At 41.1% G+C, this 15,596-nt stretch overlaps 1 protein-coding gene and 1 long non-coding RNA gene across 3 annotated transcripts in view; one reads left to right on the top strand and one right to left on the bottom strand.

Moving 5' to 3' along the window:
* Nucleotides 1-15,596, top strand: part of ics (ras suppressor protein 1) — a 124,109-nt gene that overhangs the window by 92,001 nt on the left and 16,512 nt on the right. For both annotated transcript variants that reach the window (XM_068385378.1, XM_068385377.1), the window contains exons 3-5: nucleotides 3,037-3,158; nucleotides 7,813-7,895; nucleotides 9,656-9,770. In XM_068385378.1, coding sequence (XP_068241479.1) covers nucleotides 3,037-3,158; nucleotides 7,813-7,895; nucleotides 9,656-9,770 — 320 coding nt within the window. The remainder of the gene's footprint in view (nucleotides 1-3,036; nucleotides 3,159-7,812; nucleotides 7,896-9,655; nucleotides 9,771-15,596) is intronic.
* The window catches only part of LOC137652171 (uncharacterized), a 104,500-nt gene continuing 95,318 nt past the window's right edge, over nucleotides 6,415-15,596 (bottom strand). Inside the window, exons 3-4 of the long non-coding RNA XR_011046208.1 lie at nucleotides 9,690-9,761; nucleotides 6,415-6,682 (exon numbers count right to left, since the gene is read on the bottom strand). This is a non-coding gene — a long non-coding RNA (uncharacterized lncRNA). The remainder of the gene's footprint in view (nucleotides 6,683-9,689; nucleotides 9,762-15,596) is intronic.

Genomic DNA, 15,596 nt, shown 5'->3' with positions numbered 1-15,596 from the left:
GACTTAGCGTGTCTTCCCCTGTGGCCTCTGCCCGACAGACCAGACTTTCTGCAGCAGCCACACTTCCAAAGGTTCCACGACAATCCTTGATCGCTTCGTCTGCTTGGAGACTATTGACCGTCAAAAGGAAGGATATTCAGCAGGAACGGCTGAGAGGATGTCGCGCTATCTGAGGCGGTCTTCGGCAGCGGTCTACCAGGCAAAATGGACCACTTTCACGAAATGGTGTTCCTCAAGAAACATCAAGCCTCTAAAAGCTTCGGTTCCGGATATTGCAGATTTCCTCGTTCACCTCAGAGACGTGGTGGGCATGTCAATACCAGCCATCAAGGGAGTCCGTGCAGCCTTTGGCCAAGTTTTCCTCCTGAAGGGCATTGATCTGGGCTCCTCTAGGCATATCTCTATGCTCATCAGGAGCTTTGAACAAGCATGCCCTCCGCAAACCTCCAGGGTGCCGCAGTGGGATGTGGCAAGAGTCCTGAAGATGCTAAGTGAACCACCGTTCGAACCCTTAAAGGACATAGTGGACAGGGATCTCACTCTCAAGACGGTCTTCTTGTTGGCCTTGGCTTCAGCTAAGAGTGTGGGAGAAATCCATTGGTTGTCCAACAAAGTCTCTCATACGAAGGGATGGCATGAGATCTCCTTCAAGTTCGTCCCTTCTTTTGTGGCTAAAACACAGAATCCAGCAGTCTGGGATCCTAAGTTCGAAGGCTTCTCAATGCCAGCGATTCCTCGATCAGGGAATCCGGAGGATTTGAAGTTGTGCCTCGTCAGAGCCGTGAGGAAATACCTTGAGTGGACGGCTAATCTCCGCCTTGGTATCAAAAACCTCTTCGTCTCCACGGGTACAGTGAAAAAGCAGGTATCTAAGAATACCATCTCCTATTGGCTAAGACAGGTGATTGTCATGGCCTATAGCAAGGGGGGTCTTCCCCTGACAAGTAATCCCAGGCCCCATGACATTAGGTGTCTAAGTACCTCTCTGGCTTTTGAGAAGAACATAGCGGTGGCCCAGATCCTTAGAGCAGGCACCTGGTCGAACCAGTCGACCTTCACAACTCATTACCTCAAGAATTGCTCGAGGAAGTCTCTAGACGGGTTCTCTATTGGGACAGTCATCTCCGTGCTCCAAGCGATTTAATGGTGAAGCCCCAGGTACAATCGTGGGTAGCAAAACCAAGAGACACAGGTTCGTTTTCCTTTCACCCTTGTCCTTTTCCTTTCCCGACCCCTGGAGATAGACCCAGGTAGAACCTGCACAAGACATGACTTCACAACTTCATCACATGACTCAGCATAGTGGAATTTTTAAGGGTGAGTACTTAGACACTAACATGAGCTCTTTGTGTAGTTTTTCCCTATGTTTCGTTTTCAGGATAACGTAGAACCTAGTTTCCTATCTAGGTTCCTTGTTGCCCGGCTTAGTTGGGTCTAGAGGTCAGGAAGACACTCCCACCTCCTAAAGTGTAAGTCTCCTAAGAAAGTAGTTCGAGGTAAGTCTCCGTGTTGGAACAAATCACAAATTTTTAAGTACTATTAATTTGTATTTTTCCTAACATACTTACCGAGAACTACTTTCGGGTAATGGCCATCCCTTCCTTCCCCGAGTGCCTTACTGACCCTCAGTTACTTTTAACATCCAAGAACTTACTGAGGGTCGAGACCCAAGCTAACACGCGACCTGGCTTGGGACTAGCCTCAGGGCATGTATCCTTCCGCCTGAGGTGGTCCTCACAGAAAACGGAAGTAGGGTAAACTAAACAAAACTCTGGTCGGTTGAGAGGAGATTCCAGGTACAGTACCTCCTAAAAAAGTAGTTCTCGGTAAGTATGTAAGGAAAAATACAAATTACTTAAAAATATGTGATTTTTCTAACATTACAAACCTTGAGCTCTTTATACAAATTTGTCCTGCCATCACCTGTTCCTGAGCAAGTCCTACCTACAATCAAATGTGACGAGACTACATGGGTATGTGTGTGAGCGGGATAACGGGTACTACCCTCTACCCCCCACCAACTAGCGGTGGGGTAATTATACCTCGCTAAAAGTCTTATGGCTAGTCTTCCAGCTTTGCCGAAAAAATTTTCCCATTCTAATGTGGATTGTTTAGAAATAGCTTTTAATGTAAATTGTTCTAGAATGTCTCCTTAATAATTTGGTAATTAAAGAGTAATGGGTGTTATTGGTTATGATTGATCATACTGTTATCTTGTATGGATGAGCACCATCATAGTTTTTTACATAGAAGTAGCAGTAGTGCAAGTCCTGACTTAGGCAAGTCTTCTGTATAAAGAGTGAAATGGTTTCTATGTAGTATTGGAACAAAGGACATATTAAAAGTAATGTGTATTGTTCCTAATGATACAAACCTTGAACTCTTCACACAAATTTTGTCCCATCACCTATCCCCCTGCAAGTCCTGCCTGCTGTCAAAAGTGACAACACAACACTTGTGTGTGTGAGCGGTGTAGCTGGTACTACCCCCCCCCCCCCCCCCGTACCCCCTACTAACTAGCAGTGGAGTAGTTGTTATTATTATTATTACTTTGCTAAGCTACAACCTAGTTGGAAAAGCAGGATGCTATGAGCCCAGAGGCTCAAGCAGGGAAAATAGTCCAGTGAGGAAAGGAAACAAGGAGAAATAAAATATTTTAAGAACAGTAACCATATTAAAACAAATCTTTTATATAAACTATAAAAACTTTAACAAAACAAGAGGAAGAGAAATGAGATTGAATAGTGTTCCTGAGTGTACCCTCAAGCAAGAGAATACACCTTGCTGAAAGTCTTATGACTAGTCGTCCAGCTTCGCCAAAAGTATATTCCCTAATAAAGAGCTCAAGGTTTGCATCGTTAGGAAAAATACAAATTAGTTTAGATTTGTCACATTTCTAAAATTAGGCTATAGCAACAATGCAATGGTAACAACGCATTGACATTCTGAGATTTACTTAATAAGGTTCTAATTGAATTATTACTGTAATTAAAACCATTAATGATATTTATACATTTCTACTCTTCTCATTTACAGAATGAATCGGTTAGATGCTCTTCCTCGTGGATTTGGTTCCTTCCCTGTCTTAGAAGTGTTGGATTTCACATACAACAACATATCAGAAGGGGAGGGTCTTCCTGGCAATTTCTTCATGCTTGGTAATAACTTTGTTCTACTTATAAGACTGAAATATCACTAACATTTTAATGTCAATACGTATCTCCTTATTTGGGTTTAGACGCAAAATTAATCTTCTTCATTCTCTTTTGTAATGTGCAGTTTCTTCACAAATTCTCATATGGTGCTGGTTTTCATCAATGCCATTTTTAGATAATTTTTGAAACTTGCAGGTCTTTGTCCTTTTACTTGACTAATGGTTCATAAATCCTTTTCTATAGCTACTTTAAACTATTTTAGTCTATTTGCCAACTGCTGGATACTAATCCTCTCTGAAATATACTTATTTGATATATTCCAAGTGCCTCTTGACTATGAATATTAGCATTTCCTATTCCTACTTTTTTTTAAATTTATGCTATTTTTTTCCCAGTTTCCATGGCTTAGCTACCATTACTAATGCTGGCTTTGCACATGTTCTTTTTTATTTTTTTACTAATAGAATGCTTTTATTAATTGATAAGCCTGCAGTTTCTTTCCACATTATCTAGGTTTTTGCTTTACAGTACCTTCATAGGTCAGTGCATCTCCAAGATACCAGGAATATTCTACTTCATCTAAGGTCTGACCTTTCACAGCATGGTGGTCCACTTCCCTCTTTTCTGCATTTGCTCTTCTGTATTTAAACATCAAATATCTATCATTCCATGTGTATTTAAGGGACATGGTATACTACCCTCCATTTAGCATTTTGGGACAAATTTAAGGGAAATTTTTAAACTTTTGGGTATGCTTATTTAATTTGTACATAATCTTTGCTCCTTAGCTCAGAATCTTTGTGGCTTCTCTCTGCTTTTGTGAAATTACAAATCATGTTTATATTGATGTTATGTTCACCAATGCCATCTAGGTCGAAGAATAGCAACCGAAAAGTAAGTACAGTATAATATAGTGATGCTCCTTGCACAGATTCACCTACTGCCTATAGTGCAGGGGCACAATGGAAAATCTGCTCACTTGAGTAATCAACTGTTAGTAGGTAATTTCTGTTTGAGAAAGATGTCACTGCTTGGGTTATTCTCGTGTTGCACTTTTTGTTTGCAAGTATTTATTTGGAAATGACAAATTTAGTCTTCAATAATTAGATTGTTCATTTTATGTTGAAAAAATGTCATCTTACTGTTAGTGAGTACACAATAATTTTTAATTTAAAACCTATTTGTCCTTTATCATAATTGTGAAGTAATTTAACTAAGTCATCAAGTTATATTTCTAGATTTTCACACGACTGACAACGTTTAGGCTATTTTTTCTGGGGTGTGAAAATTGAGCAGTAGAAATTTAAAGCTCAAATGCTATTGGGGATAAAATAGAAACTATACAAATAAGTATAAAGCTTATTTAGTCTCATTGGAGGCAGATAGGATACAATCAAGAAGCCCTATCTTTTATGGAAATATACAAACAGCTGACAAATTGTTAGCATTTTATTTTATGGATTTGTTGAAGAAATTTTTATAATTTATAGAAGTTTATAATACATTTAAAGTACCTAAGATCATTGTTACTATTTGAAGGAGCGATACTATCAAAAGATGTGTAGACTTGCCCTTTTTTTTCGGGGGTGCAGTGTTTTTGCCGCTCATCTTAGTTTTGTCTGCATATTTTGAGGAAATATTCTATTTTGAAGTAATGTAAAGGCTTTTTGGTTGGTTGCATGTGCATTTACTGCATTCACTGTGGGGAAGGGGGTGAGGGGTTCTTTAAATCTAATGAAAAATAATAAAAATGGGGACCAGTACAACTTAAGAAACCCATTTAAGTAATTCTTGACTGCAGAACCCTCCAAGGTTATTACATCACATTCTTGATTGTTGCAACACAAGTGAAAACCTTTACCCTTTAGTAACGTATGCTTACAACCAAGCTGGTTATAGCTATCAAAACTTATCAAGGTGGCAGTAGTTAGCTGGAAGATGGTGGGTAAGCCCCACCCACTCAACAGACCACTGATCTCCCACTTAGCTTTCAGCTCCCAGATATACAGACGTACCTCTGCTCTCCTCAAAGGGCTGTTTTAATCTTTTTCTCATATTTAGATATTACTAATGTGTTGGTAGTTCTCCAGTGCAAGGGATATTTAGAAGGAAGAATTTGCTATTGTTTCCCAATAAAAGAATGTGAACGATATCCACATTTTTCATTCTTGTTGGACATCATTCCTGTTTTCTTTTTATACCCTCGTTTTGTGTGGCCTTGTGACAATGACAGCATAATCATAATAAGGTTGGTAATCCTTAAACATCGATGTGCTCCATCAGAGGAAGAATGTTTTGCTACCACCAAGTATAAAGTGAAAGGGCGCAGCCCTTCTTACTTTGAGTGTGTTACCAAGCAAAGAAAGACGCTAAGGACATGTCACTTGGTTGTGTTGTCTTTTCATAGAGTTCCTGTGCTCTCTTCCCCTGTGAGAATGTTGTCCTTGGCCTGTACAACCTAGTAGAAGGTAAACTTTAAGTTTTTCCAGCTCCTCAACTCCATCTGCTTGAGAGTGTCTTCACTGCTACTTCTAGAGGAGAACAAGTAGATGATTTCATCAAGGATGTCCAGGAAGACTGATCAATTGAGGTCAAGTATGCATGACTCCTCCCGATTTTGAGACAGTGTGGTACCATGAACCTCCCTTTTTTAATTAAGTACTGAAACTTGTCCCATACAGGGAAAGAATGTCAGTGCCCTCAATGGTGGGGTGGTAATTGTGTACTTGTGCTTGGTCTCATGCTGGGAGAAGTAAGTACAGAGAGTTTTCCATAAGGGGAAGGAGCATCGGCATGCGCAATTCTGGTATGGACCTCAGCATACACACTGCTGATTGGGATGATGGGCACTATCCCCTCTTCTTCACCCTTCCTGGATGATCTCTCGCTCTCTATTGAAGAGAGGGGGAAAGGATGCATGCTGAGAGTTGTTCCTTAACAGGAACAGAAAGAAATATGGGTACCATTTACTTCTGCACCTGTGTTTTGTCCTGTAGCAGGAGGAATACTTGCCAAATATTGTCTCATAGTGAGAAGAAATGTGGCACGTCAGGTGGTCAGGGCTTGCTACTCTAAAGCTAAATACCACCACCTTGTTAAGTTTTGATAGCTGTAAGCATCTTCTCATGCAATCTTCTATAGGGATCTTGTTGAGTTTGATGAACTCTTTCAAATTAGGATTGCTCTGGTGGTATGTACATTTAGATGAGAGATTCCCATGACTTACTAACAGCAATTGTATCACAGACGACACCAGGGGCGGCTAAAGATAAGCTTGTTTGGTGTATATAGTGCTCATTTAAGAGATACTATCCAAGGAAGGTTGATGAAGTGGCAGAAAATTTCAGGATTCATGCAGAGTAGTTTGTGTGGAAACTTGATTAAGAAGCTCTTATGTTCTGATGGTACCGAGAAAAACTATTAAAAAAAATACTGCACAGATTTACGAGAAATCAGTTTCCCATATGTTTTGATACATTGTACTTCTGTTCATTGTCTTGGGACTTTCTTCCTAGCTGAGACATTACCTGTAGAAAATAAAATATTTTATGAATAAAAGTATTCAATCTCCATATTTTACATTATGAGATGATTAATTGTTATCTTTACAGAATTTTTTATTCCATGTAATTTCATGGAATGTATGAAGAAACTTGACAATATCCTCAACCAGATTACCAAAAACACTTAAGTCGCATTGCTAGATTCTCTTAGTGCTCACTTGAAGACTTTAATCTGAAAGTAGAATAGGCAATGAAGCAATACAGTCATATTAAAGGAGATAACCAACTAAATGAGAAGACTGAAAGGGAATAGATGAAAAGTAAAAAAGGCTAAATGCAGCACAGCCAAGGCATAATGGACATTGCAAAGTAGTTTACTTTATTTATATTATAAATATATTGATACATAGTACTGTTAAGTTATAAAAGGACTTCCTATTGTATCATACTATCTTTAATACAGAATTCTTGAACCTATGCATTATTTAGCTTCATCTGTTGTGGATAATGTGGGAGGCTGGGCCGTGGCACCCTAGCAGTACCAGCTGAACTCGGTTGAGTCCCTTGTTAGGCTGGAGGAACGTAGAGAGTAGAGGTCCCCTTTTTTGTTTTGTTTCATTTGTTGATGTTGGCTACCCCCCCCCAAATTGGAGGAAGTGCCTTGGTATATGTGTATGTATGTATGATGTCCTACTATAAAGTGTATGCCATATTTTTCTCAAACAAATGCTCCAAAAGTATTGTGACAAATGTGAACTCAAGTTATTGCAATAAAAAGCCCCTCACATGGAAGGGTTGTCATCCTATCATGAGTAGCATCCTATTAAAAGGCTTTTACCTGAAGTTTTTATGTAATTACCAGAAATTTTTTTGATGTAGTTCTCTCTTGACTCTGAATTGATATGATGCTTGAAGGATAAATGAAAGTAAAGTTGAATTATGATTATTAGGAGGTCTACTTTGTGGGAGTATTCCTCTCCATCTACTAATTCCTTTACATACTATATCACGAATTTTTCAGACAACTGCCTTCAGATGCAGTTCAAGGTTACTGGTAGGGAATGATGAGTATACCAATAAACACTACATTGTTAGTTTGATTACGATTACATGTGCTAAAATTATATATCTGTCACTGTGTATACATGTTACAGAATCCCTGCGAGCCTTGTACATGGGTGACAACGACTTTGAAGTCCTCTCTCCAGAAATTAAGAACATGAAGAATTTGCAGATTGTAAGTATAAATTCATCTCTTTTATTTTTAGAAACAAAATGACAAGTTAGACTTTTTATTACCTAATGTAAGCAATGCTGCAAGTTTTATTTGTTTACTTGCCCGACTGTCTACCCACAAGGGCTCATTATGTTTATGATAGTTATCAGTTAGAATTTTTGAGACAGCAAAATGTGGACCAAAGAAAGTTTTGTACTTTTTCAAGAGGAATTTGTAAGTGAACGACCTTCAAAGCTGCTTCATTGTATTTATCAGGGTGTTAAATGAATTTGACAATGAATTTGAATGGGGAATATGTATTTTCTCTGCCTTCATAAGATTTCAAAGAAATTTTGACAAATCCGATCTAGCGAATAGAAGTGTAAGGTTGGCAAAGGTGGGATGTGCTCTCCTGATTACTGTACTTTTGTATGTACAGTGCTGTTCTGTATTTGCTGTAACTTCATTTTGTATTGTATGCATGTTGTGTTTGATGATATTCTTATACAGTACCCCATCTCTTCACAAGTTGCATGTTTTAGTGCTGATTTCTCTTCTCTGACATTTGAATGTTGATAATCATTAAGTTGCAGGAGAAAGAGATCAGCAGTAAAGGGTTATATTTAATGATGTATAGGATTGCCATGTTTATCCTGAAAACCATACCTCAAATTACTTACATTTTTGGCTGTTGTTTGAAAATGTTAATCAGTTTGTGATTTTTGAGTTCTTTAAAATTCTAACTGTATTGTGTGTGGAATCTGTTATGCAACTATTATAGTTTGCATGATCTCTAATGGGAAGTACAGTACTATTTTATCTTTAATCCTATTAATTATTACTCTACCATACACTTTTCCAGCCACACTCAAGAAACTAATACCCCTTGAATTACAACACTTATGCTCATCTCCCTTACCTTTATATAGTGGTACAATACATGCACACCCAGTCTACTGGTAACATTGATAACATAAAAGTCACACCCTCTTCCTTTAACATCTCAAGTCTTCACAACATCCATACCAGGTGCTTTTCCTACTCTCGTTTCATCTAGTGCTCTCCTCACTTCCTCTCTTGTAATTTCTCTCAATCTCATCTCCCATCACTGGCACCTCAACACCTGCAACAGTAATTATATCTGCCTCCCTATTATCTTCAACATTCAGTAAACTTTCAAAATATTCCGTCCACCTTTTCCTTGCCTCCTCTCCTTTTAACAACCTTCCATTTCCATCTTTCACTGTCTCTTCAATTCTTAAATCACCCTTCCTTACTTTCTTCACTTATTTCCAAAACTTCTTATTCTCTTCATACCAATGACCCAATCTCTGACCCCATCTCCAGACAGCCACCCTCTTTGCCTCGGCTACCGTACGTTTTACTTCCACATTATTCTTTCTATATCTTTCATACTTGTCTACACTATTACTCTGCAGCCATTCTTCAAATACCCTCTTTTTCTCTTCCACTTATCTTCACTCCTTCATTCCACCATTCATTGCCCTTCCTCATGCTGCCTCCAATAATCCTCTAGCCACACACATCACTTGCAATCCCAACAAAATTTTCTTTTACTAACTTCCACTCCTCTAAATTACCAGTTTCTCTCACTTTCACTCTGTCATATGACATTTTCAATCTTTCTTGATATTCACTTTTCACCTATGGTTTTATTTACAAAATATTTCAATCGTGTACTTTTATTCTATTTTAAACATTATTTTATTGTTTAGTTGTTTGAAATCTCAATTTTATTGTCTGGTTGTTTATAATTTCAGCTTTGTTTACGAGACAATGACTTGGTAGCTTTACCTCGCGAAGTTGGAGAGTTGACTCGCTTACGAGAGTTGCACATCCAAGGCAATAGACTTGAAGTTCTCCCACCTGAAATAGGTTAGTTTTATTTTTTTTATTTATTTATTTTTTTTTTTTTTTTGTAACATGAAATTATAAATTCAATGGGAGAGCAAACAATCTATATCAAAATGTTTGATAAGATCTCTAACTTTATCTGGAAATTGAGTTTGCCCCCTTTTAGAAGAACATAGCTTGTTATGATATAATTGCCGATTTTAATCTAAAACTTAACTAAATAAAGTACAAACTATAAAATCCTGCCATCTAGTGGTCACTGATGACGGAAGGATTAATTTGGATATCGCATCCTGCTTGTCTATTGCAAAAAACTCATACTGTAAATGAAATGCGATATAGTTGCCACTTTTTGTAATAGATGCCATGCACTTGCGAGGTTTTCCCCACTGGTAAATTCAGTATAGGTCTGTGTGGAAAAAAAGGATACATAATTGGTTACTAAAGCAAAATTATTATACTGCTTGTATTATCTGAAAAGTGTATCTGTTGTATTTCCAACAATATTTATTACTTTCAAAAGATAATGATTATATGGGAGAGAGGCTCCTATTACCCTACTTTGTTCTTGTAATCAAGTAAACTTGGATAAAAAGCACTATTTTAAGTTTGGCCAAAGTCAAACTAAGATGAGGTATTCTACAAAATAATGTAATATAGAACACTTATAACATACAATATTTAAAGAACTATCACCAATCATTAATCAGAGCAGTGAAATTCAACAAGAATTAAATTTGGAAATTTCTGGAACTTCCAGCTAAACAAATACACAGCACTTGAGTATCTGGAAGTCTCCCAAGCTACGTAGCAAAATACAGAACACATATTTGAAAGTGAATTTCTAGCCTTTAATCAATGAAATGCCTATTTTAAACATAAGACTTACCTGGTAGTTATTTATATAGCTTACATCTCTGACGTCACGGTAGAAAATTCAAAACTCGCGCCAATCACCGATTGGATAGCCAGGTGTACCACCTGCGCACCCTAGCGAGGTACCTCGGAACCATCCCGTCTCTTCATATTTTCTCTGCCACCGCCAGCGGTAACATTGTTGGAGATTCTCCTCGCTTTTTTCCTAATATTATTGCTGTCCCTTTGGTGAAGTACAATAATTTGGTTTTTGACTCTCTCTTGATTGGTTTTTCTATTGGATACTCTTGATTTATGTTTGGATATTGATATTTTGACTCTTGCTTGTTTTGATCTCTAACAATTTTCCAAAATGGCCACCCCCCTGTAACGTTTAGAGTGTGTGTGAATGGGTGTAAGACACGGTTGCCAAAGGCCTCCATTGATCCTCATTCGCTCTGTGTTAAATGTAGAGGTAAGGTTTGCGAGCTGGATGATAGATGTGACAAATGCCTTCTATTATCTGATCGTGAGTGGCTTGAATTCGGTCGCTATTCGCGAAGGTTAGAAAGAGATAGGTGAAGACATAGTTGTTCTTGCTCGTCTAGAGATTTTTCCTCTTCCCATGTCACTGAACCTATTTCTTCCCCTGTAGTGGTAGTTCCTGATCCCACTATAAGCACTGCTGATGAGCCTACACTTAAAGACATGATGTTGGCTATTCAGGCGTTGGGCGCGAAGGTTGAGTCTATCGCTGCTGATAGGATGCAATTAATGTCCGACGTTAAGCAGCTTAAAAGTGAAAGTGCGAGAAGTGCAGCGAGTGTTGTTAGTGCTGTGGAGGGTGCGCCTGCTTGGGCTTGTTGTTCTCCTAGTCCTAGACCTCTTCCAAGCTCCCCAACCCCTGGGAGAAAGAATATCGAAAGATGAAAGGAAACGAGAGGCTTTAGCTCCCAAGCAGATGTCCCCTCGAACGTTCCTGTTGACTTTTCCCAGGACGTTCGCCCTCACCATAGGAAAGGTGAGGTTATGGTGTTTTATTCATCCTCGGATGACGACGTTCCTAAAAGAGGCTGGCGTCAAGTGTCCAGACCTCTTAAGAGGAAGTTTGATAATGGCAACCAGCGTCCTTCCAGGACATCTCAAGGTCCAAGCTGTAGCCATTGGAGTAGCCCAGAACGCTTTCCTTCCACAGAAGAGAGCTCACCTTCCAAGCGTCCTGCTAGGACATTAGATTCTGTTAAGAATCATCCTGTTGTTGAAGAGTTGGCTAAACCAGGCATGCCCTCGGTTCATGCTCCTCCGCCTCCTTCAGATTGGCTCTCGACCTCTGGACGCTTTAAGCGGTCTTTGAGCGGTGTAGAGAACCAGCCTGGCATTGATGTTTCGTCACCTGTTTCGCTGGTAGACCCAAATCTTTACATGTTGAAAGAGATGTAGCAAAAGCTTTCTTCCTTTATGCAAAGCTATCAAGCTACAGAAGCTTACACTCTGGACGCCAAGCGACGCAAGGCGGCGAGTCGTGAGACTCTTGCAGACGAGCAGCAAGTTTCTGGACGTATTGAGCGTTCGACAACGTGTAGCGTCCAGCGTCCTGGTGAACGTGACGTTAAACCCCCTACATCACGCGACGTTGAACGTCCTGCCTTCCAGGAAGTTGAGCGTCCTTTTGAACGAAGCGCCGAGCATCCTATTAGGAGTCATAGTGAGCGTTCTTCAGCAAGTACTTTCGAGCGTCCAGCAAGACGTGATGCAGAGCGTCCTCCAGGATGCGACGTCGAGCGTCCTCCAGGATGCAACGTCGAGCGTCCTCCAGGATGCAACGTCGAGCGTCCTCCAGGATGCAACGTCGAGCGTCCTCCAGGATGCAACGTCGAGCGTCCTGTAGGAGGAGCGCCCAGACAGGACGTCGAGCAAGATACAGAACTGCTTAGCTCTGATCGCGTGGACCGTGGACCGTGGACCGCGAGTGTGACACAGAGCGTCAAGGGGCTTTATCAGAGGAAGAAGTTGATGTTCTCCTTTCTCATGTCAAACCTTTTGAAGAATTATCTGAAGAGGAAGACTAAATCTTTTTGCCTGTTTGTGGACTTAAAGAAACTCGTGAAGGTTTTCAATGATGAGTTCCCCGAGTCTTTTGTTCCCGTTGCTCTTCTTTCACCTCCATCGGAATTCATGCTTGGGAAACCGAAGAAGTCGCTGTTTACTAAAATGGTGCTGTCTCGTTCGTCTAAAAGAGCCTTAAGTTGATGGGAGACTGGATGGGTTCCAAGAAGGACTAAGGGAAAGCAGCCTTCGCTTTTCCCCTACTAGATTGGCTTCTAGGTCCAGTATATGGTACGATACGGGAGAAGTTCTCAACCTGGGAGTTCCTGCCTCTTCCCAGGGAGATTTCTCTAGCCTGGTAGACTCTCCTCGTAGATTGGCCATGAGGAAGACCAAGGTTCTCTGGTCCACTTCAGAGTTGGACCATCTGCTCAAAGGATTCTTTAGAGCCTTCAAGGTTTTTAACTTCCTCAATTGGACTCTGGGAGCCTTGGGCAAGAAAGTCGCTGCACTTAAAGAAGGGGACTCTTCTAGTTTGATCCATGTTTGATCCATGTCACGTCCTGCATGGATAAGGTGTTGCGGGACGGTTCGAATGAGTTAGATTTTTACTGCAGGCATCCTTAAGAAGAGAGCCCAGTTGTGTTCATTCCTGTCTCTAGGGGTTACTCCCTTCCAGAAGTCTGAGTTGCTCTATGCTCTGCTGTCTTCATCTCTTTTCCTGCAGGCCCTTTTTAGGGAGATTTCTTCCGCTTTGACTCAGAAGGCCACCCAAGATCTAATCTCTAAGACGGCAAGAAAAGTCTTAGCATCGTCATTTTCTAGCCGCAAGCCTAAAGATGATACACCTTTTCCTAAGTTTTCCCAGCCCTTTCATGGAAAGTCTTCCAGTAAGGGTAACACTAGACCAGATGGAAGGGGAGCTAAGAGGAGAGGAGCTAGGACAGGGCGAAGCATAGTCTGACTGCTTTCGCCTTCAGGCAGTAGGGGCCAGACTTCACATCTTCTGGCAGGCATGGGAGAAGAGGGGCGCAGACCTTTGGTCGGTCCAACTTTTGAATGAAGGTTACAAGATTCCTTTTATAAGGCAACCTCCTTTGCTTTTAACACCAGTGGATCTCTCTCCCAGGTACAGAGAGGAGTTAAAGAGGCAAGCATTACAGCTTCAAGTGTCTTTTGTAGGAGGAGGGGTCTATAAAAAGGGTGCAGGACTTGCAGTCACCGGGGTTTTACAACTGCCTTTTCCTGGTTCTCAAGAACTCGGGGAGATGGCGCCCAGTTCTGGACGTAAGTGTTCTCAGCACCTTTATCCAAAAGACAAAGTTCTCGATGGAGACGTCTAAGTCAGTGCTTGCAGCAGTAAGGAAGGGCGACTGGATTGTCTCACTAGACCTCCAGGACGCTTATTTCCACATCTCTATTCATCCGAGCTTCAAGCATTACCTGAGGTTCATATTCCAGAGAGATGTTTTTCAGTTTCGAGCCCTGTGTTTCAGCCTCAACACTGCCCCTCAGATTTTTACGAGGCTTATGCTCAATGTGACAAGGATTCTCCACTCCAGAGGAATCAGAGCCTCTCTGTACTTAGACGATTGGCTTCTCAGAGCTCGCTCTAATGCTCTCTGCCTGAAGGATCTTCAGACAACGTTGAAGTTGACAGAAGACTTGGGTCTAATGGTCAACAAGGACAAATCTTCTCTGACACCATCACAAGAGTTTCTCTATTTAGGGATGGTGATTCTGAGTCGAGTTTTTCGGGCTTCTCCGTCTCCCTTAAGGATGGAGCAAGCCATCCGGAAAGTACAATCGTTTCTAATAGAGCAGAAGTGTTCTGCGAGGAAGTGGATGAGTCTGGTGGGAACCCTCTCCTCGTTAGAACAGTTCGTCTCTCTAGGAAGACTGAATCTTCGACCTCTCCAGTTTCACCTCAATTCTCACTGGAACAGTAAGAAGGATTTGGACACGAGTGTATTCCAGTCAATAAGAAGTTGCCTTCAGTCGTGGAACGATCCAGTCAAGTTCCAAGAAGGTTACCCATTAGATCTGAAGAACCCAGACCTTGTGTTGTGTTCTGACGCCTCAGACTCGGGGTGGGGTGCAACTCTGGGCAAGCTGGAAGTATCGGGGCTGTGGACAGAGGCTCAAAAGTCCTTCCACATAAACCAAAAGGAGCTGCTAGCAGTCCTCTTGGCCCTAGAAAGCTTCGAAGGGTCAGTCCAGAACAAACATTGCCAACAACACCACAGCATTGGCTTACATTGCCAAGCAAGGAGGAACTCACTCGATCTCCCTTTACGAGACAGCGAGGAATCTGCTCATCTGGGAAAAGGAAAGAAAAGTAATTCTGATTACAAGATTCATCCAAGGGGAGAAGAATGTTTTGGCAGACAGTCTCAGCAGGAGAGGGCAAGTCCTACCGACAATCTCAGCAGGAGAGGGTAAGTCCTACCCACAGAGTGGACACTCCATCTGGAAGTATGCAAAAGTCCGTGGAAACTTTGGGGTCGCCCTTGCATAGACCTTTTCGCGACCTCAAAGACCAAGAGGCTAGAGATGTATTGCTCCACAGTGCCAGATCCTGAAGCAGTACACACGGACGCATTCCTACTAGATTGGTCAAATCTAGACATGTACATTTTTCCGCCTTTCAAGATCTTTTACAAGGTGCTGCAAAAGTTTGAGTCAAGCGAAGGGACCAGAATGATCCTAGTAGCCCCTTCTGGCCCTCAAGGGAATGGTTCACAGAGGTACTGGAATGGATGGTGGACACTCCCAGAAGCCTTCCACTGAGAGTAGACTTACTCAAACAACCCCACTTGGAAAGACACCATCAAAGTCTTCAAAATCTTCAGCTGACTGCCTTCAGACTATCGAAAGACTCGCAAGAGCTAGAGGTTTTTATGAAGGAGGCAGCTAGAGCAATTGCAAGAGCAAGAAGGTCTTCGA

The sequence above is a fragment of the Palaemon carinicauda genome, chromosome 13, assembly GCF_036898095.1.
Source record: "Palaemon carinicauda isolate YSFRI2023 chromosome 13, ASM3689809v2, whole genome shotgun sequence".
NCBI lineage: Eukaryota > Metazoa > Arthropoda > Malacostraca > Decapoda > Palaemonidae > Palaemon > Palaemon carinicauda.
This window is presented reverse-complemented; position numbering and strand designations above follow the sequence as displayed.